Source organism: Neoarthrinium moseri (assembly GCF_022829205.1).
Source record: "Neoarthrinium moseri strain CBS 164.80 chromosome Unknown scaffold71_Wmoseri_CBS_16480, whole genome shotgun sequence".
Lineage (NCBI taxonomy): Eukaryota > Fungi > Ascomycota > Sordariomycetes > Amphisphaeriales > Apiosporaceae > Neoarthrinium > Neoarthrinium moseri.
In genome coordinates, this window is record NW_026055185.1 from 103,256 (window position 1) to 126,626 (window position 23,371).

Below are 23,371 nucleotides of genomic sequence, written 5' to 3' on the forward strand. Positions count from 1 at the left end.
AGGGCTAGCAATGTCAGTCTACTGACAAGGCACTACCAAGAACTAAATAGAATAATGACAAATGAGTGTCACGAGAGGGATTAATCGGGCATTCCTCTCAAACTAGCTTGTAACCACAGACGTCGTGTGGAAGAGAAACACCATTGAAACCCACACAAACACCAACGCAACTTAAAACATTAATCTGGGCAGTGATGCCGTTCGTTTAACGGTAACTTAAGACTCAGCACCAGCTTCTTCTGCTGCGGGCTCTCCGGCTTCCTCGCCAGCAACCTCCGGCTCCTCGTGTTCCTCAGAGTCGGTTTGAGGCTGTAGGTAGTCCTCAAGCCAGTCCTCGAACTCCTGCTTCTGGGCATCCGGGTCGGCGTTCTGGGCATGGATTTCATGAATCTGCTTGAGCATTTCAGTGTACAACTCAACCCCATGCTTACCGTCCTTGGAGTAGGCGTCGAGGATATGCGGCACAGCGTCGATGCCCTCAGTGATGATCTGCTGGAACAGCGGGTCGTTCAGAAGCTTGGCCGTGAGCTTCGCGCCCTCGAAGCCGGCCTTCAGAAGACTGTTGCTCTGCACTGACATAGCGCCCACCTTGGCACTGACCTGTTGGGTCTTGGCCGCGTTGTTCTTAAGGATCTGGGCCTTCTTTTGATCGACGGTCCCCTTGGTCCTCTGCTTGGGATCAAGATCGAAAACTAGATCGGGAATCAGTCACTGGATGCCTGTAAAACTACAAGATGAAACGGAGACTCACTGCACAGTACAAGAACATGCGCTAGTTTGCTGGTGCGCAGTAAATCCACGAGGAAAGGAAGAACACCTTGACCCTGCTTCTTGATCTTCTGCCATTCTGGTTTTGCAAGCAATGCGAATGGGCTTGAGGTTGTTAGTCCCGTGCTAAATACATCCTCTTTGTCCCACGAAAACTTACTCGGAATGGCTAGTAGGCTTCTTGAGAGCATTTAGGAAATCCTGCCAGTTTCTATCGAAGTCTTGCTTGAGCTTGTTGTCCTGTGCTGGCGGAGGTTTCGGCTTGGTAGGTGCAGGAGCAGGGACCTTGGGGGTAGTAGATGGAGGAGCAGGCTTCTTGGGAGCTGGAGGACTCGGCTTGCTAGGTGCTGGCTTCTTCACAGGTGCTGGCTTCTGTATCGGTGTCCTGGAAGGACCCTTGGGAATAGAGGGACGAGGCGCTGGCTTCTTAGCCAACTTGGCGAAGCTCTGTACCAGCTGATCGTCTTCGGAAGTTGGCTCGTTTTGGGTAGCAGACGCCATGATCCCGGCCGAGCTTGCAACGGAGAAGCTCTGGGTTGAAACGCCGCCGCCGATGTACTTGAAAAAGATGGTTCGGCGACCGTACTCGCTACCGTCTAAAGCGTCGCGTTCGTGCACAATGAGTGGACCGCTTCCTAGCTTGCTCACCCAAGTTCCGTTGGGGAGTTTACGAGAAAAGTGCGTCAAGTTGTCTTGGGCAGTCTTAAAACAGTCTACATCTGCTTCGGCAGCGTTCGTTGTCCGTTGAAATCCGTATTCGCCAACTGCACAAGCCCAATTAGTTTGTACATTCTTATATTAAAGTGTTGGGTAAGAGACGGAGAAGCTGGCGAAATAATGCATCAGTGGGCAGCCTATAGGTCAGTAGTTCTACTTGAAAGTCACGAATATTTCTCCGTCCTGGGTCCATCCCCATGTAGACACTAAGGTACTCACAACGCTGGATGAGAACACTGTCCTCATACCACAGGTCATTTGCTATCCATTCATTGCCCGCATCGGGGAACTCGGGGAAAACGGGTTTCGGTTGAACATCCAGTGCCCAGTGGAGGCACTTCCACGCAGTGTTGCCCTCCGAGGGTAGGAGAATAGCCCACTGTTTCCCTTTGAGCTCAGGCACCTCATCTTCAACCCACTTCTTTTCTGCAGGTGTGGGAGCACGTGCAGCGCCACTGAGCGGAAAGTTTCTGGGTGCCGGTGCTGGCATGATGGTAACAAGGAGCAATGATTGTGTTTTGAATGCGGGTCAACTGGAAATGTAGAGATTGCAGGAGTCTGAGAATGCTTGTGAACTTGAATATGGACTTACAAAGGTTTGAGGTCACACCTTGAGGCAGACAGTGACCTTTATATGAAATTTCCCCATTCGAATCTCATATTTCTTGTGTATGATCTAGCTTTCCACGAAGCAATATCACCAAGTCGCTTGCGGGGAGGCTGTTGTTCTGTCAGGAGGTTCTAAAAGTAAGCTGACGAGGCTGTAAAGGTGGGGGGGCCTGGTTTGGCAGCGCATGTGACTCCAAAGATCTAGGCTGGGATGCCCGTGCGACGGCATCGGCTAGAAGAATAAGTTGAGACATTTTAATGGTACCTGCGTTTGGTGCGTTACAACGACCAGTATTATTGAAGAAACAATTTGATGTCTGGCATAAATCTTTGCAGTGAACTTCGACTGAGCAGCTGCATCCATGAAAGAAGCAAACATTTATTCCATAGCGACATTCGCCTCCTAACGATAGCCTTTGAGTAATTCAACTGACGGAATGTTTTATTATCAATCCGTTCTGTTGCGAGTATGAAGCATTTAGAAGGCCGAGACCAAACGAATTCGCTCTGTCTACCGGCCCACAATCCCGTCTCGGCCGCTGACACTGTTGACTACACCTCACCATAAAACTCCAGGAATTTTCGTAATCAAATCTGACAGGTTCCATGAATCACTGTAAGCCATCCATCACATGGAGCGCGTGAACCCCATTTGCTGACAAAAGGATTCGCTAATGATTGGCCCTTCGGAATCCAAAGAAAAGACTTCTCGAGACCGCATACGGTGGGAGTGCCATCTAGCCATGTAGCAAGAGAGTCTAGACCACTTACTAATCGGAGGGCTGATTTCTGGTAGATATTGGAATTCAACAAGAAGCAAATAGGGGCGTTCATTCTCACCCGATTGGCTGCGTATACCACTCACGACATACGAAGCACTTAGCGCAGGCACGCGGGTCGGCTTTGACCTCAGCTGCTATGACGGCTTACGGTGAGGGGAATGTGATCTGTATGTGAACCATAACAGGTGATCACGTAAGGCTACTATTGTGTTGGCGCGGTAAGTCATTAGGCGCCACCGTACCACATGGTAGAACTACCCGCTCGTAAGAACAGCGAATAACTGGTCTATACGAGATGACTGGTAGTGGCGTTACAGAAGACCACATTTTCAGTGTCGATTTTGAGAAAAAGTTGTGAAGCACGGTATTGGTGCTGCTACTTGCATCGTTTGACCTGAGAGAGTGAAAGCTGTAGAAAGCCTACATCATATATTTAATGCGGTGACTGTAAGAGTTGAAGTTTCTCAACTGGATGCACAAGGTGGCTGCCGTGATATCGGAATAATCAATATGTTTAGGGATAGTGGAAGAAAGATCTTTCTACCGCTGTGGCCTTGCCGGCGTCTGTCATCACCTGGGTTACATTCCAAGATCTATTTCATTGGATCACCTCCTTTGTAAGGCCCTTGCAATTTGGCACTTTGACAGATCTAGTGTAGGCATATCGTAAGACCACTTTGTCACTGCCTGCCTGCACGGCGACAAGGAGGCGACCAGGTCCAGGTACGGTATTACAAGTAAGAGTCCGCAATGGGAGGGCGAGTGGAGGAGGCAGGTTACGCTCGGTGCTGGCTTGGTACGATTCTCACGTGGTCTGCTGCTTATTACAATACCCCAAACAGGGAAGGGTGAGTGGATGCCCCAAGATGGTGAAATCAAGGAAGGATACAATTCGAGTAACAAGATGGGTTGCATACTAAAGCGGGTCCATTGGGAGAATCGGTGCAGATATTCTTACAAAGTGGGCGACGGTGACCAGCACCGAAACACGTTTCATGCTGAGGTCGAAGTACTCGATGCAAGTATAACACTATACAAGGCTCATTATGTCTAGCTAGGGCCAGGTTTAGCACCGACCTACCACTGGATTCCACTGTGACAACAATTTTTTTTTCTTATTCTTTTCTTTCTTTCTTCCTTTCTTTCTTTCTTTTTCCCCTTCGAGGATACTTTGCACAGTGTTTTGGGTATCATTTTGACTTTTCTTCAAGTTAAGTTTGAAGTTAGCAGCTACTCTACTAACACAATCGCACGAAAAATACAGGACAACACGACACGCCTGCTGCCCAATACGAGCATGCCCTAGGGCTTATGGAGATCAAAGACACATGAACTGGTTGAGACGATCATCATTCCACGAGGAACATGTAGCATTGGCCCCGGAGGCCGGAGTGAGTGTTCAGAACATGACCGCCATTCGTAATACCATTGAGGGAAGGGGTAGCATCCGAAGAAACCTTACTCAAACCCAAGCTATTTCTATCTCGGCCTTTAGCCAGGACAAGACTCATCGTTGGGAGATGTCAAGATATTGCGTAGTACGGTAGAAGTCTTCGAGCAAGGATTTTTACATAATGCGACGGAATAAATTAATTTAATTAAAAAAGGGATTTTCTCTCTCTCTTTTTTTTCTCTTTCAATTTTATTATAAAATTTTTTTTTTAAATTTTTTTTTTCTAAAAGTGCCCATGGCTTATGGTTCTCGGCTATGTTCGGAAATCAAAATATCGCAAGCGCACTCGACTGAGGAGTGTGTGATGGCGATACCCTCACTAATACGCGTATCCGGTGCTTTGACCACTCGAGCCCAAGTACGTGCTCCGCCAGTCGCTGGCTGCTCTACAATTCTGGTTGCGCTTGGCTTGATTAGCAGCCCCTGCGGCGAATGTGTGAGAAATGATCCGAAGCGGGAAGGACGGATTCCGCCTAGCCAAGCTGACGGGCGGATGGGTTTTCCAGTCGCAAAGGCGATAGGGGAATGCGCCAAAAGGAGAATCAAGAGGAAGACTAGGCGCCGAGATCGAGATCTTGAGAGTCGATCGGGGATTTAATAAGCATAATAGGGAACAGCGTGTTTGGACGGTTTCATGGCACCAGAGAATCTCTAGGGAGAAAAACCTTGGAAAAGTTGGCCTCCTTGGTCGTTGAGCCGGGCTTCCCAGTTTCCTAGCCCGGAGCGCGCAAGTTCGGCTTAGCCAGGAACGTGGCCCCTCGTCAGATCCTCGCCCCCACATGCACGAGGTTCCTCAAGGTGGATTACCTGCTGTGAACGTCCCAGATTGGCCAGTGGCTCACGGAGCCTGGCCCAGAATCCTGTCATCCTGTCAAAGAGTCTTGTTTCATCCTTGCCACTGATCTGACATTCCGCCGCGCGATATTGCGTCTGATGCAGAATCCGGCAGAGGCAAGTTTTTCATCGTGTCAAAGTTAAGCAGATCGGGCGGGGACTTGACTTATCCGATAGTGGGTGACAAGTCGAGACGAGATGAACGGCCCCGGAGGTTGTCGCCGCAATCGTCATCCCGCCCATGACATGCAGCGCTAAAATCAGAGAACCGCGCTATCGGCTCCAGGCGGGGGGAGAAAGCGCCCTGGCTAAACGCAACAATCGCCTGATGTCGGGGCCCTGTGCGTGGGCTCCCTTGTCATGATAGCCTCATCAGTCAGAACTACCCGGGTTGGCGGCACTTGGCCATGGGCCACAAGACGAATGCGATATGGTGCGGGCTCTCCTAGCCGCAGCTCAACAACGTGAAGCCGTTTTCTAAGGTTCGTCTTTGTCTGCCCGCACGCTGCACACTACCAGAATCTATCGGATGCTGTATCTACCTACTGTACATAAATGCCTACTTTCCTTGGTATTATCATCGTGAGCGGGGCCAACTTGGTGGGTCGCTCTAGACCGCGGGAGCGAACATGCCTCCCCCTCCATCAAGGAACACCTGCAAGGGCAAAGAGGCTTTTCAATCCTATTGATCCTCTCGGAGGAGACTTGACGCTGGGCGCGATACCCGTCAAACCGCCTGCTAGGCTATGAATCCGCCCTTGGCGGTTTATCCGCTGAAACGGGTTCGAGCTCTCGGCATCGCGAGATAAGACGTCCTTGCACGCGTTCGTGCTAAACTAGTTGCCCAGTTCCTCATCCCAGAGCTGTGCCGTGCTGGGTCTCCGGCAGGGTTCGGGTTGATAGCATGTTATCTTCGGCCCAGTTGAAGGGCTAAGTCGGCAGGGCTGTAGATCGTCAAGCTTTGCAAGGCCTCAAAACGGGCTGCTTCTGCATACATGGAGCATTATCACAATGCATGGGATATGCAGCTTGCATGTTTGACCGCCGCATAAATTGCAGGGTATTTGAAGTGCGTGACTGATCCTCCCAGTTCCTGTACCCACGATACCATCAAATATGTCAGTGAGCTATGTTGGCGGTTGAATGCTGCGCCATGCATTGAAAATCATCATAGCAATTTGACCGGATGGGGTGGTATTGAGGGAGGGCAGGATTCATCGCGTCTTCATGCTGTCTGTATCAAGATCTTGCAAGTCTCGTCGACCGTTGCTGGCATGTCTCTCACAGCCTTCGCGACGACGTACTGCCCATTCCGGGGGCAGACCATTAAACTTGATCTAGCCGCCGGCGGGCCTCTGGGCTATATCAGAGGATTGTATAGCAGTTTCTGGCTTGGTGCGTTTCCACTTTGAGTAATACAACAGTTTGCTATACAGGGACCAGTCCGGTTTTTGGGAGACTGCGAAGGTAGCCATGACGTGGGTAAGGGGATTCCAGTAAGTTTCCAAGGCCAGAAGTTGAAATTGTCGCCAGACACGCCGAAATGATCAGAGATGTTACATTGATCGAGCCCCGTCCGGACGTGCCTGTGCAGCGCGCGTCAGGCACAGAGTCCGGGGCTTCAGGAATCTGGAACGTTTGGAATCTGGCTTGAAGCCCCGTCAGCTACAAGGGCCGAGTTGCACGCTGTACACTGCATGCTCTTAAAACCTCATGCCCTTCCACGTTGAAGCGCCAGACTTGTCACTGCTTCGACCCGGTCGCCAATTGCGAAGTCAACGTCGTCCCAAAAGGGCAAGGCCTTATTTGGCTTGCATACTACTATTGCTCGACCGCAGGGACAACAGCTCAAGCACCACCGACAGGGCTCCCCGCTCCTGCGCAGACAGGTCACTAGAGGCATTGGGCACTGGCAATCATCCTCCGACACTACTCGGCTAACGTTACAATTAAACCTCTGATCCCACGCCGAAACGCGAAAAAAAATACGATTTTCCTCAATCCCTCGGTCCCTCCAGCTTTGGACCCTGAATTGCCTTGCGATCCGTTCTCACCTCTCGTCTCGGTCGTTGCCGAAAACGAGAGCTTTCTCTCCGGCCAAGTGGAGCAGGTATGTGCTGATCTCTCGTAATCGTGGGGTTTTCGGTCAAGGGTCCACGGCCTCACCTTGAAAATCATCACATCATAGCCCAGCTTTCTTGCACGTCTAGTCGGCCGAGTGGCCGTGTCAACGTCACGCCGTACCCACGGTGCCCGGCACATTTCTGGCACGGCGTAGCGACGAGCTTGTCCTGTCCTCTCAAGCGCCGCGACTTGCTCGTGTGCTGGAGCGTGTCCGCAAGCATCTCAGGGCCGTGGCGCGATGATCGGGAGGCTCCCAAGGAATGCGACTGTCTCGTCTGTGTTCTTATCGCACTGACAGGCGACTGGGTCCAAGACAAAGCCCTCCCCTTCCCAAAAGAGGCAACCAGGTCATTTGACTAACGCACCGCGGTCTCACAAGGCGCTATCTATACGCAAGCGTCCCTCAGTACATAGCAGAGTAACGCTGTTGGGCGAGCTGAGCTGATAGGTAGGCATCGGCACAGAAGCGCGGAGTGTGAACAACAAACGCCAATGCCAATTGGCAAATCGCATAGCGCCCCGGAACATTCCCATACCATTCCACCACATCCTGCAGGCAAGCCGCACGCCGGCGGCACCAGCGACTATCGTGGGCTGCCTAGCATCAGCCCCCGCTTCCCAGCCTACTCGGATTATCTGCATACGCTCACCTGGTCACAAAAGGCCCGAGACGGACGGCGAGGCAAGGCCCTCGAGGGTTACCTTGGATTCTGATAGCCTATCCTTCTCGCACGCACGCTCGAACGGACGCACATCGTGTGTGTCCATTGGGAGGGCTAACAAGCGACGAGGACCACAACCCCCCCAGCTGGCCCCCGCGCTCGTCTATCTCACCTAGCGCTTCGTCCGCCAAACTCGTGGTGTTGTTGTTTTTGTCCTGCACAACGATACCCACCACCAACTGCACTGCGTCCAGCACGAAATCCAGGGTCCTCGCCGTCGAAAGCCCGGCCTTGGTCTACTTCTTCCCTGCGACAATCACTGACCCCTCCATCAACATCTTGCCTCCTCGTCAGCCCTTTCATGCTGCCCTGTGCATCGTGCCGTGACCAAGATTTGTTGACTGCACAACCTGTTCCCAATCCCGCCAATCCAGGACGGCAATCCAACTGATCGGCTCTGTAACGCCCCGCCACAGCTGGTCCCTGTATCCCATTCACACGTCACATACCAGACAACATCGAGATCCTGTTGATCAGTCAAACAGTTATTTCAATCCCACACAGAAGATATCTCTTTCTTTTGCAGCGCAACACAGTCTTGATTGCAGCACCTCCACAACAGCGACGTATGTCCAGCTCACGCATCTAATTGGGCGGATACGCACCAAGTAAACTATCCAGCGGATCCATCTTTCTCGCTTTTTCTTCGTCGGTCCAGTCAGCAACCAGTGCCTCGCGCTCGCCGGGAGAGATCCACACCCAACGACGTTCGCATCCAGTGCCCTGAAGCAGATTCGCTCAGCCGCCAAAAACGTGTGACTGTGCTTGCAGCTCCTTGGTTCGCCGGACTACGACATCGCGGCCAGGACTCACACGAGAGGACGACAAACCTTAAGCCGAGCACAGAGCCAGCGCCATTTCCCTTGGGGCGTCTCATCAATCTGAAAATCCTTCAGGGTCTCATCTTGAGGCAACGAGCTTCGCGCTTGTTCATCTCGGACCCCACTGCTCCGACTTGCGCCATCTTGACAAGTTGACCCTCTCTCTGCTCTACCGCCGTGGTCCCAGCACGCTGGGCGTCCTTGCGGCCTCCAGCACTGCTAGCGGATCGCATCGTGGACTGAGGCAACCCGAGGACACGGTGCTCTTACGAGTCTATTACGCGCTACACACTAGATCTCCCATCGGCGCTCCACCGCCGCCAAAAGAGGCGCCGTCTTCTACGAGCGCGCCGTCGTTTGCGGTTGTTTCTGGCTTCTCCCTCGCCTCTTTGGCTGAGGCCGCACAGTGTCCTGTCAGCCAGCGGCATTCCACTCCGGACCCGCATCAGCCCACTTGCTGCTTCTCCAGGACATCGTTCGGCGACGCAAGAAGCGAGCGCATCATCCATGCAACGTTGACAGCCGTGGTGCTCATATCCAAGCTGTCAGCCCACTGCCTCAGTCCTTCACTTTCCCTGCATCATTGGGAAGAAACGTATTCACAGACATATACACCCGTTGTCGCCGTCGTGGTGCCCAAATCAGCTCTGGTCGATTGTCGACACTCCCATCTTTGCTGCCGAACACTAGCAGGAAAGAAGCAGTATTTTTAGAAAGAGAGAAAAAAAAAAAGCTGCTTTCGGGCCCGCCTACCGCAACTCAATTTCACCAGCTCGGCGCTATTGGGTTCATTTCATTCCGCGGCCTACTACATCCGTTATCTCACGCAATCGTCATCCACCCATAGGCCCGGTTTCTTCGCATCCCGAGCCCTCTTTGACATCCGGCACCCGAATTCCTGCAGCCCCAAACCTAACAAAGGGGAGAGGGCAACCACAAATAATTCGCCCGCCCTTGCCTTTCCCCTCCCTCAGCACCACGATGTTGGGCGAAAGCCATATGAGGCGGAAACCGCTCGACCCTTCCCCTCAAATTTACACACACTCGAGAACGCGGACGACATCGTCCAACGTATTCCCGGCGCAAGCACAGTCATCCGCGCCAATGCATCTGCAGCAACCCCAGCCTGGCATGGGCCACACCCGCAGATCTCCCTCCGTGAATACCTTCAGCACGGTCTCTACCAACCCGCCACCCGCCGCCTTCCGCACCTCGCCGACGAGTGACCTTCGCCGAAGCACCTCCTCGCGGTCCGGCGGAGGCAGCCAACCCAATGGCTACGTTGCCCTTTTAAGGAAACAAAAGGCGACAGTTTGGTGCGATCGGGCCCAATATGAGGACCCCCGGATGTTGGCTCAGCAGCGAGCAGCAAAACAAAGAGCAAACATGGAGATGATCGGCGGGCCTGGTGCGGTACGGACGTCGACCGGAATCACCAGTGCTGGCAAGGTCGCCGCCAAGATCCGGCACCACGGCAAGCCCGGCGTGGTCGGCTACACCCCCGAGAACAACTATATCGGCGTCGGAGGCGTACCTATGCGCCTCAGTGCAACCGAAGTCGAGGGCGAAGACAGCGACGAGGACGACGTAACAATGCAACGCTTGCACCACCGTAGGACGGGGAGCAGCGGCCGCAGCAGTACCGCCAGTGGTCGCCGGGGCATTCCCTTCAGGACGTCCGGCAGTCTGGCTGGCAAGAAATGGAGCCCAGGAGGCACACCTGAAAGAGCCGGAAGTCTGTCTGAACAGGCGGAATACGAGGTCGGCGACGACCGGGAGCTCAACCGGGCACAGAGCACACGCAGTGGAAGCAGCGCGGAGCGAGCCGACGCATTGCCCGAGCTCACGGTCACCAGCGCTGCCAAGCTTGCTAGCAACAGCCTGCTGAACGCCGCCTTGACGAGAGAGAAGAGCGTAAAGAATCCCGAAGAGCTCAGGCGGCGTGGCAGTGTCGATGAGCGCACGACGACACTGACCAGCGGCCGTCTGTTCATCGCCAACCCCGACTAAGGGGGCCTGGGAGATACCGGGATACCTCGCGGGAAACCTTGGGTTCCCCTTTCCATATTTCTTTTTAACGTTGAATATTCGGAGTTCTGTCTCCAGCGCTGCCTACCAAGATACCACCACAAAAGGTAGCCGCAGCCGGCTTGGAGTAATCAGCATTGCCATGGCGTTCTCGGGGAATTTGTTTTTGAGTCATCGAATCTTCGGGCTGGGCAAAGGGGGCCTGCACAAACACGGTCGTTCAAGGGGTGATCTTTTCACGTTTTTCTCTTTCCCTCCTTCGTTGATTTATACCCGGCCACGGCTGGCTGGCTAGCTGGATGGAGGAGGAGGAGGTTGATTGAGCAGATGGCCAGTATAGACAGTTAGCTTTTTCAGCGTGCTTCACAAATGCGAGCGTTCGTTTAATGCTGTCCGACACATCACATTCTCTGATCCTCTTGGCTTGTCCTGTCCTCCCTCTTGTGGATATCCTAGTATAGTGCGCTGCTAAAGTGCGAAGATGTTCGCCAACTACAGTAAAGTCCTTCAAGCAGTCCATCATCTATAATGCTGGCGGCAGCCAGAGACACGATCATACGCATCTCCTCACCTGCTCCAGATGCCCTCGGTACAGCCAACATGCAGACCCAGCTTGTCCTGCAGCCACCCATCCTTTTCCCCAACCGGCCCCAAGTTCAAAGTTCAGACTTCAGGCGCTCCCGCCCCGAGCCAGACGCGCAGCTCATCGCGCAGCAACGCAGGCGGTTCCGCGCGGCATTGCCGACGCCCGCACTGGCATAGAGTTTTGGGGATGTCCTTGTTTTGTTCGATATTTCTTGGTCCCCGCGTCTACCATAGCCACGGGGGATGAATTGGGGTAAGCATGGCTCGACCTGTTGCATATCCCACCTTCATGCAAACGTGTCCCATGGGACGAAGGGAGACCCGGAAACTGGAGAAGGTTCGCAACCGGCCGTCTAGCTAACGACCCCGTGCGCGATATCTAGTTCCAAGGCTTGAACGTGGATTCAGTTGCATTCTGGGCATGTAGGGAAACCGCAAAGAGGGCGGGCTGGCCGCGGGTAACTTGTAATGATTCCCTGTTGCCCGTGCGTGTTTGGAGATCTAGGTTCAATGCTGCGTTTCGAAGGATGGTCTATCCCAAGTCTATCTCAAGTATGGGGCTGACCCGACGAATGGGCGAGGGTGCAGGTGAGAGTGAATTGAGTTTGGCTAAGTTCCCCGGGAAGGGCAAAGGGGAGGCGGGAGTGTGGCTGAGTGAGGAGGTATGTCGATAGGTAGAGAGTAAGAACTATAATTGCCTAGCCTGGCATGAAGACTTGTTTGAAATGGGAGCCAGCTTCTGGGCAGTAAATAGCTTCGTATGCGCATGCTTTAGTTCTGGGTATTCACAACGTCGAAAGAACACAAGCGCATGGTAAGTTTCGTTGATTAAGTAGGTCATCATGATATTTGCCTGTTCCATGAGGCTGTAGCCTCAACTAGCATGAGATAGTACACGCATCTCCCTTGAGATCTTATTCCTCTTCCCCAGCTTTCACACCGGCTGGCGGCTAAAGAAAGGGGCAATATCATACACAATGAGAATGTCTTATCATTCTGCCAAAACGCCAATCCATCCTATCAATGCTACGTTCAGCCACCAAGCAAGGTTTACGGCAGGAAATCTTCCATCTCGCCGTCCTCAACAAGTCTGCCCAGAATGAGGCTTTGGACAACCAACTCATCATTCAAAGTCCGGATTCGCTTGGGTGGAGGGCCGTCTGCTGGGCCAGCAGCACTCTGTCTCTTTCTCTTCTTAGAGACTGGTTGAGTCTGTCCCTCACCGAACAGTATTGATTCGGCCTCAACCTGGTGGCCATCAACGTAGACCCAATCAAAAGACTCCTTGGTATCTTCTCTTTTTCTAAGCTCGGCCCTCGCTTCTTCCAGGGTGGCAACTCGGATCAGTGAGGCACCCAAAGCCTGCGCCAGGAAGACGTACGGCATGCGCTTTTCTTCCTCTTTCCGAGCCTTCTTCATGACTAGAAGTACTTTCTTGTCGGATAATAACTTGGGGCGATGCTCAACGATCTCTTTAAGATCAGCACTATGCGCATCATAGGATGGTAGAGACCTGGAACTGATTGCTCCGAGTACTTGACTCTGGCCCGCACACAAGAGGTAGGGAGACCAATCAACCAGCCGGTTGGCTGCGCAGCAAGCAGACACCCATTTCCACGACAAGCACGGTAACCCCAGGGCGAGAGCTTCCATGTACTTGGTCTTTCGAGAATGGACATCGGTAATCAGCGCCGTAAACCCTTTGGCGTCATCTTTAAGACGCAGCGGGTTTGTTTCAATGGCAGCATCTTCAAATAATTCCTGAAATCCTGCGGATATAATTCTACCGCCAGCCTTGACGATCATATCCTCGATCAACTTCTTGTCTACAATTCTGTCAAGTTGCTTCTTGTCAGTCGATCTCCGGGCATCTGGAACTTTGAATGAGGTTGCAAACGTCATGCCGTCAAACATGCCCGGGCCTGGCAAAGTAGGCTGGGCCTCTTGGATGGATTTGCGTGCAAACGAGCGAGATTGACGGCGGTCTTCAGTCGCAGATGTCGGGGTAGAGAACGCCAGTTCATCAGTAGAAACAGAGCCTTGACGCTTAGCCCTCTTCACACGGTCTGCACTGCGCGAGACAGGCGAGTAAGTCTTCAGTTTGGAAGGCTTATGGCGGAGGGTCTTTGCCGCTGCAGGAGACGAAACCAAGCTCTTCGTTTCTCCGTCGGCGGCATCTGTATTTGGCGAAGTGCTTGAAGAGATATTAGGTGTCTCAGATAAAGCGGTCAAACTCGAAGAGCTTGTCACGGGCTCTTGCGGTCCTGCTTGAGCGGGTTGAGATGTTCTCGGTGTTGCAACATTCCTCAACCTCGTTGAACGACGGGTTGACTGGGAAGAAGGGACCAACACATCTGGCACTGGAGGAGACGACGCCAGCAACTTCATGTTCTGCGAGCTTGAAACTGCAGGGAGGGTTGCGGCTGCTGAGTCCACGCCTTCGGTCTCCTGGCGGCGCGAGGATCTGACAATTCCCTGAGTATTGCGGTTTCTAGTCGGGCTCGTCTCAGGTATTGTCTCTTTACTTCCAGTAGTTTCGTTGCTTCTAGAGGGACCAGCTGGGAGCTCTGGCTGCGATGGACTCAGACGGCCAACCGGTCCAACGGGGTTTGCACGGTCGGGTACAGAACGCGGGGGCTCCTCATTCTTAGTAGATACCTCCTGCGAATCTGCTACGGTCTCTTGCGACTCGCCCTTATCAGTCGTGTCAATCTTGCCATGACATTGCTTCAGGTACCCATCGGCAGCCGAGAGATCAGATACTGACGTGCTGGACGGCTTCGACCGTCTGCGGCTTGTAGACGGTACCTCCACATCGTCCTTGTTGTCTTGCCGAGTGTAGCTGATGTTTTCTAGAGATCTTGTAGCCTTGTCCCTCTTCAGCTTTGCTTGGTGACGACGCTTCTGTGATTCATCGCTTTCAGAATCAGTATCCCCTCCTCCTTCAGCCTCAGGGCTGGTTGACGAGTTGCGTATGGGCGTATAATCGCCAATTGGTTCTGGGCGACTTCGCATACGGGACCTCCTCAGATTTGGACGGGGCCCACTCAGGTTTGGGGACCCAGGGATTGTAGCTACCTCTTCCTCTATATCCTCCTTATCGCTTGGCTTGGACGAAGTATCTGGCAGTTGAGGAGCTGGGCTGGTGGGAAAGCCTTGTGTTGGGGAGGACCGCAGTCCCCGGTCTTTGAGCGGAGAAGAGACGTTGTTCGGAGAGATAGTGTTGATATGGAAGAGGTTTGGCGATGGGCGGGAGGACGTTGGGGATGCTGCCTTCTTGACGCCTGATGTGAACTGCGTCTGCATGAATAGCTGCGAGGCTCCCATCACGTTGCTAGCCGGTGCGTCCCCTTGGAATGGCCTTTGTTGTAACACAGGGGTTTCGGGCGGAGGCATGTCGGCGGGCATGCTATACCGGCCAAAAATGGACTTCGCATCAAAACTATGCTGGGATCTCATTGTCGGCTGCGATGTCGGGTGCGGTGTCTCGGCCACATGGTGGGCGTGAGCGAAGCCATCATCTTCGTCCTCGTCTGCTTCTTCGTCGTTGACACTGGCGGTCGGCGGCTGCCAGTCAAACTTGACAGCGCCGGTCTCGTCCTCGTGGAGGGTGCGGTGCTCGTGCGAACTGCTCACACGGGACACTTGGGAGTCGAGGGTGCCTGTATGTTGCTGCTGGTCCTCAGGCGCTTGTGGAGGCGAGGGATCGCGCTCGAAGTCGTGGCGATACTGCTCGTAGCTCCTGCCCTCATTGGACTGGGTGGGCGAGTCGGACATGAAGTCCTCCATCTTCCTCTTCCTCGGTGGCGGGATGCTGGATGAGGGGATCTGCGGAAGAACATCGCCCTTCACCAGCGGGCTCGGAGCATCGACGGTGGCTGGCGGGCCATGACCGTGATTCGGCGAAGGGGCTAATAGCTGCTTCCCGTCCGGATCCCAGGTGAGGGAAGATCGCGGTGCGGACGAGTTGGCCTTGCGACGCTTCTCCGACAGAACACTTGCAGCGGCTGAGGGCGCAGTCTCTGGGTGACGCGTTGTGTTGAAGTCCAGCGCGTCGGCGGTGGTCGGCGGCCGGGGGTTTACTGACTGTGGGGCTCGAGTCAGTGACCCATGCCTCTGATCCTAGCCTGCCCAGGTGCTGAGCCCGCCTAAAAAGCAACGAGGTGCAGCGCCTAACATAGCTAGTAGTTAGCGGGCGCTGGCTTACCTTCTCAGCTACTGGTGCCGATGTGGGTGGGCGAGTGGTCGTCTTCTCTGCACGACAGTCAGCTCAATGCATAAGTTAACAAGCATGCTATTGGAAAATTCAAGGGTAGCCATCTGGATATACTTGCCTTTGTAAATCCTTCGGTTAGCCATGCCTGAGGCGATTCCACCGCTGTCGTCGCGATGTGGCGATGAGCTCATCTGTAGGCAGCCAAACGGTCAGTGCCGGAGCTGGGCAGCAGAAACGAAACGGCAGGGTAGCAAGAGACCCTTACCACGCCAATGAAGACCTCCTCGCGGTACAGGTCCATGCACAGCTGCGAATCCTGGCTCTCGTTGTCGCCGCTGTAGGCGCGCCCTTCCGCGGCCCGGACGCTAGTCGCCGGCTTCTTGGGCTTCTTGGGCATCATGATGATGGCTTCGAAATGCACGCCCTACGCGATCGAATCTCCCACGGGGAAACGGGGGCCCTGCCTGGTATTTGTGCGCACCCGAAATCACGCGGGATCTTGTGGAACAAAGAAAGTGACACGCGAACTCCGACGACGCGAAGTCGGGTGACCTAGGGCGACGGCGTCAATATCCATCTAAGTGCCTACTTAAGTACTTAGTAAGTTGCTTTAGTCAAAAGTAAGGGAGAAAGTGCAGCGCTACTTGTTTTCTAGTTGCCAAAGTAGGGCATGCTTGGACCGGTCCAAGGGCTCCTTCCTCCGTAATGGCTGGCGGATAATCGGTCCAGTTTCTTTTCTCTATTTGTTCAAGTTGGCCGCTGACAAGCAACATGATCTGTGCCTCAAGTTTATATACCTATATGTGAGTACACAACTGCCTGGGTACGCGCGTTTGTGCATGCAGTAGGCAGGGGAACAGACCAAGGAATTTCTGCGTAGTTTCTGAACGAGAACAGACTCGAGGTATACACTGTTTATATGATGGCTCTCAAAGAGACCTCCCAAGATATTCCCAGTGTTTCTGTAGGCTGTCTTAGTCACACACATCTGCATACAGTGCGGTCAGTGGTCCAAGTGCTTTTCCTTATCTCGTAGCCTATTGGGCCTTGATCGGTTTCATTTTCATCTGGAAACTGATACCACCAACATTCCGATGATAATCTGCTACGGCGGTGCAATATTTCAAAGCCCAAAGATTACACCACTCACTAGTCCTGCAGAGCAACACCTGAACCCCGACGTGTGCCGTTCGACCATGTTACAGACGAACTTACCGCGCGATCATCTCGAGGGACGACGTGGTTGCCTCGACAGACGGGCGGCGGCACGCGTTTTCCTTGCCATATTCTACAGCCGTGTCGCGACGTCTACGTGACACACACCAAACATAATTCCCAGGTGTCTCCGGTGCTCAGACATATACGCTGAGTGCCTGGTCTGCCTCTGCATATTCGTATTTCTCCTCAAACACATCTCTTTCTTTACCCAATTACACACCCAATACATCGACACTCAGCCCATCACATTCAAGAGACTTTGGTCGCGAAGATGGCCTTCCAAGGGTACTACGACTACAAACATCCCGCGGCCTTCAACAACGACGCCATTACGGATGCAAACATGTCGGTCCTTTGTCCGACACAAGTCGCTCCTGTATGTGTCCATGGGAACACGCATCTAAGCCCCAGCTGCGGTGCCGGCTTCCATTCAATCATCACAAACCTATCCGAGGGTAGGTCGCTGGAAACGGCGATCAATGTCGACGATGAGGCAGATACCAGAAGCCGTGAGGCCGACTGGTCGTGCTCCCGTGCGACGTCTTGCACCCTCGATGATAGTGCCATGCCCGAAATCTATACTCCGAGAGAGCGATCTCCTGGCCCCTCTTGTGAGGCAGCGAGTTATGCGAGGTCATACATTGATGACGCCGCTGCGGAACTCAGCAAGTGCCAAACTGAGCTCCAAGAGTCCAAAGACACAGTCAAGCGCCTGCAAGAGACGGTGGCCGATTTCCAAACACACTTCCAGGCCATAGAGGCGCAGCTCGACAAAGTTTGGAGTTTATTGCTGGACAACGGATCGACTGTTAATAAGGCGGCCCTGGAAAAGAAGCTGCAATCGGTCCACGAGATAGTGGATACGTTCTGGAAACATGAGCGAGCCTTCCGTGTAGATCAGGGTTAGGAGGACGAGGCCACGGAGCAGGGTGATAGTGGTCCTGGTTTTGGAGTCTGGCGCGATCCCCTTCGCACCTATAACTGAAGTTACGGCCAACATTGTGATTACGATTCGAGGCGCCTCAAGGAAGCAAGGCGCTTATCGAGTTGTGTTACGATCTAGTAACGAGGATATGTGGATTTGGCTTAATCTGACAGCCTTGCGTTGGTACTATGAAGTAGCGCGTTGTCCGTAGGCTTATGCGAGAAAGTCCGGAGCGAGCTTTGATGAGGTACCATAATTGACTGTGCCCACGAAATGTCCCTGAATATCCAACCATTGAGCCTCAAGGTTCGTATCGTCCGTCTCTTTCGTACTGCCTTACCATACGACCGAACTCCCTGTTGTCGCGTTCCTCTTCCTCACTCACTCCTTCCCAATCGCGGTCATTTTTGACTTTTAACCTACAACGCCCCATGGACCCCTTACCATCAAATGAAGCAAAATCCAGCATCCACTGCAGCGGTAGCATCCCCTTGGGCGCCCCGTCGGGCGTATCCTGCGCGTCATCCGAGACCCAGGCATAGCCCGCTTTGAGTATGACCGACGCCGTGATCTGGAACACGCCCCAGCCGAGGCGCGAGATCTGGTATGGCGGCCGCTGGCGCACAATGTGGTTCTGCCTAAACGTCGGGTGGAGGTGGATATGCACCTCTTCAATAATGTCAGTACGGCTGGGTCGGACGAAGAATGTCCACTCGTGCCGGTTCCCGGCGTGGTCGTCCTCCCGTGGTTGGACGTGCTGATGCCGGTTGCCAATGTAAACAGTAATGGTCTGGATGGCATCACCACCGGGCCCCTGGCCGTCGGTCTCGGCTTCATGTTCCCTCTCCGCCCACGTGTGTGGGTATCTGGCCTTCAGAATCTCGGCGCGTACTCCGTTGGATGACGCCGTCGTCATTGTGCGGCACATGGGACACCGCGCCTCCAGTTCCGAGACCGGATCGAATGCCGCAGGCTCCTCGTCGACGTCCACGATTGTCATTGGAGTTGCGAGGGACACTGAGGCCCATTGTGCCATGCAAAAATTGCAAAGCGTATGATTGCAAGTGGTCGTCACGGGATCGTAGAGGAGAAGGTGGCATATAGGACACAAGTCATCCTCGTCTACATCTTCAACGACTCCGGCCGGAACAGCTGGTGCTCCTGGCCCGTCGCTCGAATTTCCAAGCGTGGTGGAAGAGACTGGGAATGGGCTGGCTGCCGGGTTCTGGCTTCGCGCTGTAGATCGTCGTGTTCTGCGCACAGCCCTGTCGTCGCCGTTTGTGCTGTTATTCATCTTCTCAGACCTGAACGGGAGAACCAGCGGAGAAACTAGGCGTTGCTCTAAGCAGAACTGTATGCAGGGACATAAAGCACCAATTCAGAAGAAAGAAGCAGACTTGGGGCTCATTGATTGACCGGATACTAGGATTTGGCCATTTGCCATCGTTGTGAAGTTTGTGACTGGCTGTTGGTGTTGATGTAGGCTATGCTACAGGTACATGACGTATTCGGCTAGCGGCAGGCAGCAGCCACCCAGATGCACTGGAATCCGACGGATGTTCGTTCAATTTATAGGGCGACAGTACGATTTCGACAATCGGTGACACAGAAGACAAGACCTCTGAAGGTACAGTGTGAATTGATTATGATGTATCTGGTTCCAAGGTCAATCAGGTCAAGGTATTGGATACCGTAGAGTTGTCCTAGCAGGAAACAAAGGGTCCAACGCCAACCATCACCGCTCAATTCCAGCATTGTAACCACCAATTGCTTTGATTCGACCTCTTCTGCTTTAGTTGTGCAAATCAACGACAAACCGGCCAACGCCTCGGCGAGTATTCACAATGTGCAGGAGGCTTACCACTGCTTTTTGCCGGCGTCATAATTGCCGCCGGGCAGATACCAAGAGCTCGAGCAGCGAGCGAGAAACCCTGCTGACTGCTCACACTTGAAGCTCTCTAGGCTATTGGAGACCGCGCAATTCACCAGCGGACTGCATCCCTCCCAGCAGTCGTATGGGTCATGCCAAAGGCTGCCGGCACGGCGGAAGTGCCAGCGACCGCATTTCCATTCACCGAACTCGTCTGTGGTGGTATGGTCATCGGCATGCCGACGTTTGTGGAACTAAGTGAAGCAAGTGACTGGACTTACATCTGGCAGAATCATTCCAGCACTTTTGCAGCTTCTCCTTGTCTTCCTCAGGCCAGTCGAATTGAAATTCATATCCAGGAGGCGGAGACTCGGTTAGAGTGCTCTTCAGCTTGGGCGCTGCCACAGCAGGACGAATCAAGAAAAATAGCACCACCATCGCTGCGACGAGCTTGACCAGCCTTCGGAAACAGTAGCATGCCATGCCGGAAGAACTGATGTATGGAAAGTAAGAAAGATGATCCTGAGATTGTGGTCTTGACGAAGTGTTGAGTAGCTATACGGCGGCAATAAATATTTTGTTCGGTTGGCCGGTGGTACACTTTCCATGGACTGGTCTATGTATATAATGATCTATAAATTCAGAGAACATCTTGCATCTAACATTTGAGGATGGTTTTTGAGTTTCTAAAAGAACTTTTGAGAAACTTGGCTTCGAGAGCTTTACAGCCAATACGTAGAAAATCAAATCATGTCACGGCGTATATTTAAATTAGAGTTTATGAGCTGTTTGGGTCATCACTGAACCTCAAATAGATTGCTTCGGAAATATAATTCTGATTGGGAGGCATTGGCTTCAAAGGTTCAACTATCGTGGAGTGAGAGGAGAGCCTCATACCCCCCTTCCCCCCTTCTTTTCTTTTTCTTCTTTTGTGATCGCCGTTGAGGTCGCAACAAACACGGAATCGATTGAATCATCACAAAATATTCCATGTGCTGACACCTAGAATGTTATATAGTCCTCTGAATAGACATAATCTTGGGACGCAAGGTTACAACACTGAAAGCTTTGAATAGAAAAGAAACGCTTGGTTTCCCCGGTTCAGTCCACTACTGATGTACTGGACTAGAGCTATAATCTACCATACGTGACTGGTATGGCACTTATTCGTAAATTAGTCGCCAAGTCGCGCATTACAGTAGTCTTTGAGATATAGCAAAGCCATGTCCCTTTCGTTCACACTCTTACAACTTGTGACGAAGTGATTAAAACTGCAAGGCTCTAGATTTTCCCTCTACCAACTTCCCACTATCGAATTGGACATAGATAACGAACATCTAAGCAGATAACAAAGAGTCATGGAACATTGAAACAAAGCGCATTTGTTCGCTTGCAGCATACCTTTGAGCTGAGGACAACGGTACTGCATGTCTCACATCAGAAGTCATGCAACTATTCTACTAGACTCATCGCTCTTAACCAATTGATTCAAATGATTCTATATCAAAACTTACTGATTTTTAGAAATTGCACACTCTGGCGGTCTCAAAGCCAATGGATGAAACGAACCCCCTCACAGAAAGGGATGCTACGGCTCAAAATCCAGAGCGCAAGGGAAGCAATGGATCAGTCGCGAACATGTCCTCGTCTGGGGAGACAGGCTCAGTCCCTTCGCAGAGTGCAACTGCTCTAGATGAAGCCATTGGTCAGGCCCCCATGGACCAACTGATGAGTGAACCAGCAATGGACAACAACGAAGTCCCACAACCGCCTGTCACATCACAGACTGATAGAGAAAACGCATCCACGGATCCTGAGTTCGAAAGCTTAAAGGATTCTACTGCAGTGAACGTGCCTCAGATAACAACCGACGAGCTGCAAGAGGACCACCAGAGTGCAGGCTACGATAGACTCCGTGAAACAACAGAGAATGCTCAGAGTGATAATATCAGCGAAGACAAATCTGCGGATAATTTATCATCGGAGATTAACGCAGCGACTACGACTTCCGACGCTCACCTTGAAGATAGTGGGACTACTCAGCCAGATTCCACAGTACAAGAAACAATGAGCAGCACGCAACATGATGCAGAAGAACGCGATGCAGAAGAACGCGATGCAGAAGAACGCGATACAGAAAAAAATGACGCAGAAGAACATGTCCGGAGCAGCAGTGATTCACAACACAGAGGTGATGAGCCTACTCTAGAAGCGGATCTAGCACGGGATGATTCATTGCCTATCGAGAATAACGAAACGGATCTATCCAAACCTTCACCTATCCAACAAGAAGGCTCAGGTCAACAGGTTAACGATCAAGAAATGATACCACCAGAAAGCATCGAAGAGACCCAAGCCCCCGAAGTACCCGAGCCAGCCAACGAAAAGCACCAAGATGACCCTAACGGTCCACTGTTCGAGTCAGAGTCCAATGCAGGTAACGAGGAAGGTACAAAGGAAGAAGCCACAAGTGAAGAAGCCACAAATGATGAAGCGATTAATGAAGAAGCTGCACAAGACCATGGCGACCCTTCCATCAAAATGAATGACGATAGTGATATTTTTGGTTCTCAGAAAGGCGACGACAACAAAGTTCAGATTGAATCTCCTGTATCAGGTGGCGCAACGGATGACATAGAACCTCCAAAGTCGCCCCAGCTTTCAGTCAAAACGATTCAAACTGAGACTGAAGACGCGGTGGACTCTGGTGCTTCAGAATACCAGTTTCTGACACATCAGGACGAAACAGGGACAGAAGGAGCCCAGACACCCAAGAGCGCAGAAAAAGATAAGAGCTTTACAGATACATACCAGCCAGACGAGCCTTCAGAGACCGAGAGGCTGGCATCATTTAATGTGGATAAAACACCTGAAAAGAACGTGGAAGAGGATTATGAGGACCAGGATGCGTTAGTTCAAATGATACTTGAACCTTCTACCAGTACTCCACAGAGTACCAACGGGGATGACAATCTTGAAGAGGAGAGACATTCAGTGGCTGGCGAGACCACCGCCACTCTGCCCGCTCAGCAAAAAAGTAAAAAGGGAAGGACGCCATTACCAACTGCCACGGTAGCTGAAGCAGTGTCGAAGAGGGCTTCATCCATAAGAGTCAAGATGGTAGAGAATAACAAGAGAAAATGGGAGGATTCTGATTGGGAAACTGAGCAGGAGGTATTCATCAAGAAAAGTAGGATCGCACCATCGGTCCGCGGCCCGGATGGGAAATACCCGCCCCCCGTTCTTAACGCGGGAGTTGTTCAAGAAAAGAGAAAGAGGGCTCTCCATGACGATGATTTGGACATCGGAACAAGCGTCAAGAGTAGGGTAAGGAAGACGGATGCGAAACAGACCAAGTCCAAGAAGGCTATGTCCAAGCAGGTCAAACCGAAGAAGGAGACCAGGAAGAAAACACCTGCGAAGAAGGGTCCTAAAGCCAAAGGGAAGAAGGACACCGCCAAAGCATCCAGGGCAGCAAAGGCAGGGTCCACGGCATTCAAAAGCGACGAGTTTGTCGGAGATACCTCGTCGGACGATGAACCGTTGGCCCATTCGCGATCTGACAAGGCAAGCAGCTAAAGAAAACCCACCAAGCAACCAAGGCTATAGTTTTCAAGCAAAGCCTACGAAAATGATGAAGCGCATCGATACTGGAGGAGGCCATGTCTGTGAAAATCGTAATATACACATGTGTTCTTA

General features: G+C 52.5%; 6 protein-coding genes across 6 annotated transcripts; 3 read left to right on the forward strand and 3 right to left on the reverse strand.

Annotated features, from left to right (window-relative positions):
- Positions 1 to 216: 216 nt before the first annotated feature.
- Positions 217 to 1,975, reverse strand: JN550_011647 (uncharacterized protein; the record flags this gene model as incomplete). The annotated part of the gene is made up of 4 exons (XM_049310035.1): positions 217 to 692; positions 752 to 873; positions 929 to 1,532; positions 1,705 to 1,975. 4 exons carry the CDS (start codon positions 1,973 to 1,975, stop codon positions 217 to 219), a joined length of 1,473 nt encoding a protein of 490 aa, XP_049166397.1.
- Positions 1,976 to 9,811: 7,836 nt separating this feature from the next.
- JN550_011648 (uncharacterized protein) lies at positions 9,812 to 10,840 on the forward strand (the record flags this gene model as incomplete). Its single annotated transcript, XM_049310037.1, has 1 exon — positions 9,812 to 10,840. One exon carries the CDS (start codon positions 9,812 to 9,814, stop codon positions 10,838 to 10,840), a length of 1,029 nt encoding a protein of 342 aa, XP_049166398.1.
- Positions 10,841 to 12,493: 1,653 nt separating this feature from the next.
- JN550_011649 (uncharacterized protein) lies at positions 12,494 to 16,059 on the reverse strand (the record flags this gene model as incomplete). The annotated part of the gene is made up of 2 exons (XM_049310038.1): positions 12,494 to 15,529; positions 15,925 to 16,059. The coding sequence occupies 2 exons, from the start codon at positions 16,057 to 16,059 to the stop codon at positions 12,494 to 12,496; spliced, it is 3,171 nt and encodes a 1,056-aa protein (XP_049166399.1).
- A 1,089-nt stretch (positions 16,060 to 17,148) lies between these two features.
- JN550_011650 (uncharacterized protein) lies at positions 17,149 to 17,784 on the forward strand (the record flags this gene model as incomplete). The annotated part of the gene is made up of 1 exon (XM_049310039.1): positions 17,149 to 17,784. One exon carries the CDS (start codon positions 17,149 to 17,151, stop codon positions 17,782 to 17,784), a length of 636 nt encoding a protein of 211 aa, XP_049166400.1.
- A 319-nt stretch (positions 17,785 to 18,103) lies between these two features.
- JN550_011651 (uncharacterized protein) lies at positions 18,104 to 20,110 on the reverse strand (the record flags this gene model as incomplete). Its single annotated transcript, XM_049310040.1, has 3 exons — positions 18,104 to 19,106; positions 19,664 to 19,886; positions 19,954 to 20,110. The coding sequence occupies 3 exons, from the start codon at positions 20,108 to 20,110 to the stop codon at positions 18,104 to 18,106; spliced, it is 1,383 nt and encodes a 460-aa protein (XP_049166401.1).
- A 1,200-nt stretch (positions 20,111 to 21,310) lies between these two features.
- JN550_011652 (uncharacterized protein) lies at positions 21,311 to 23,251 on the forward strand (the record flags this gene model as incomplete). The annotated part of the gene is made up of 1 exon (XM_049310041.1): positions 21,311 to 23,251. The coding sequence occupies one exon, from the start codon at positions 21,311 to 21,313 to the stop codon at positions 23,249 to 23,251; it is 1,941 nt and encodes a 646-aa protein (XP_049166402.1).
- Between the last annotated feature and the right edge of the window lie 120 nt (positions 23,252 to 23,371).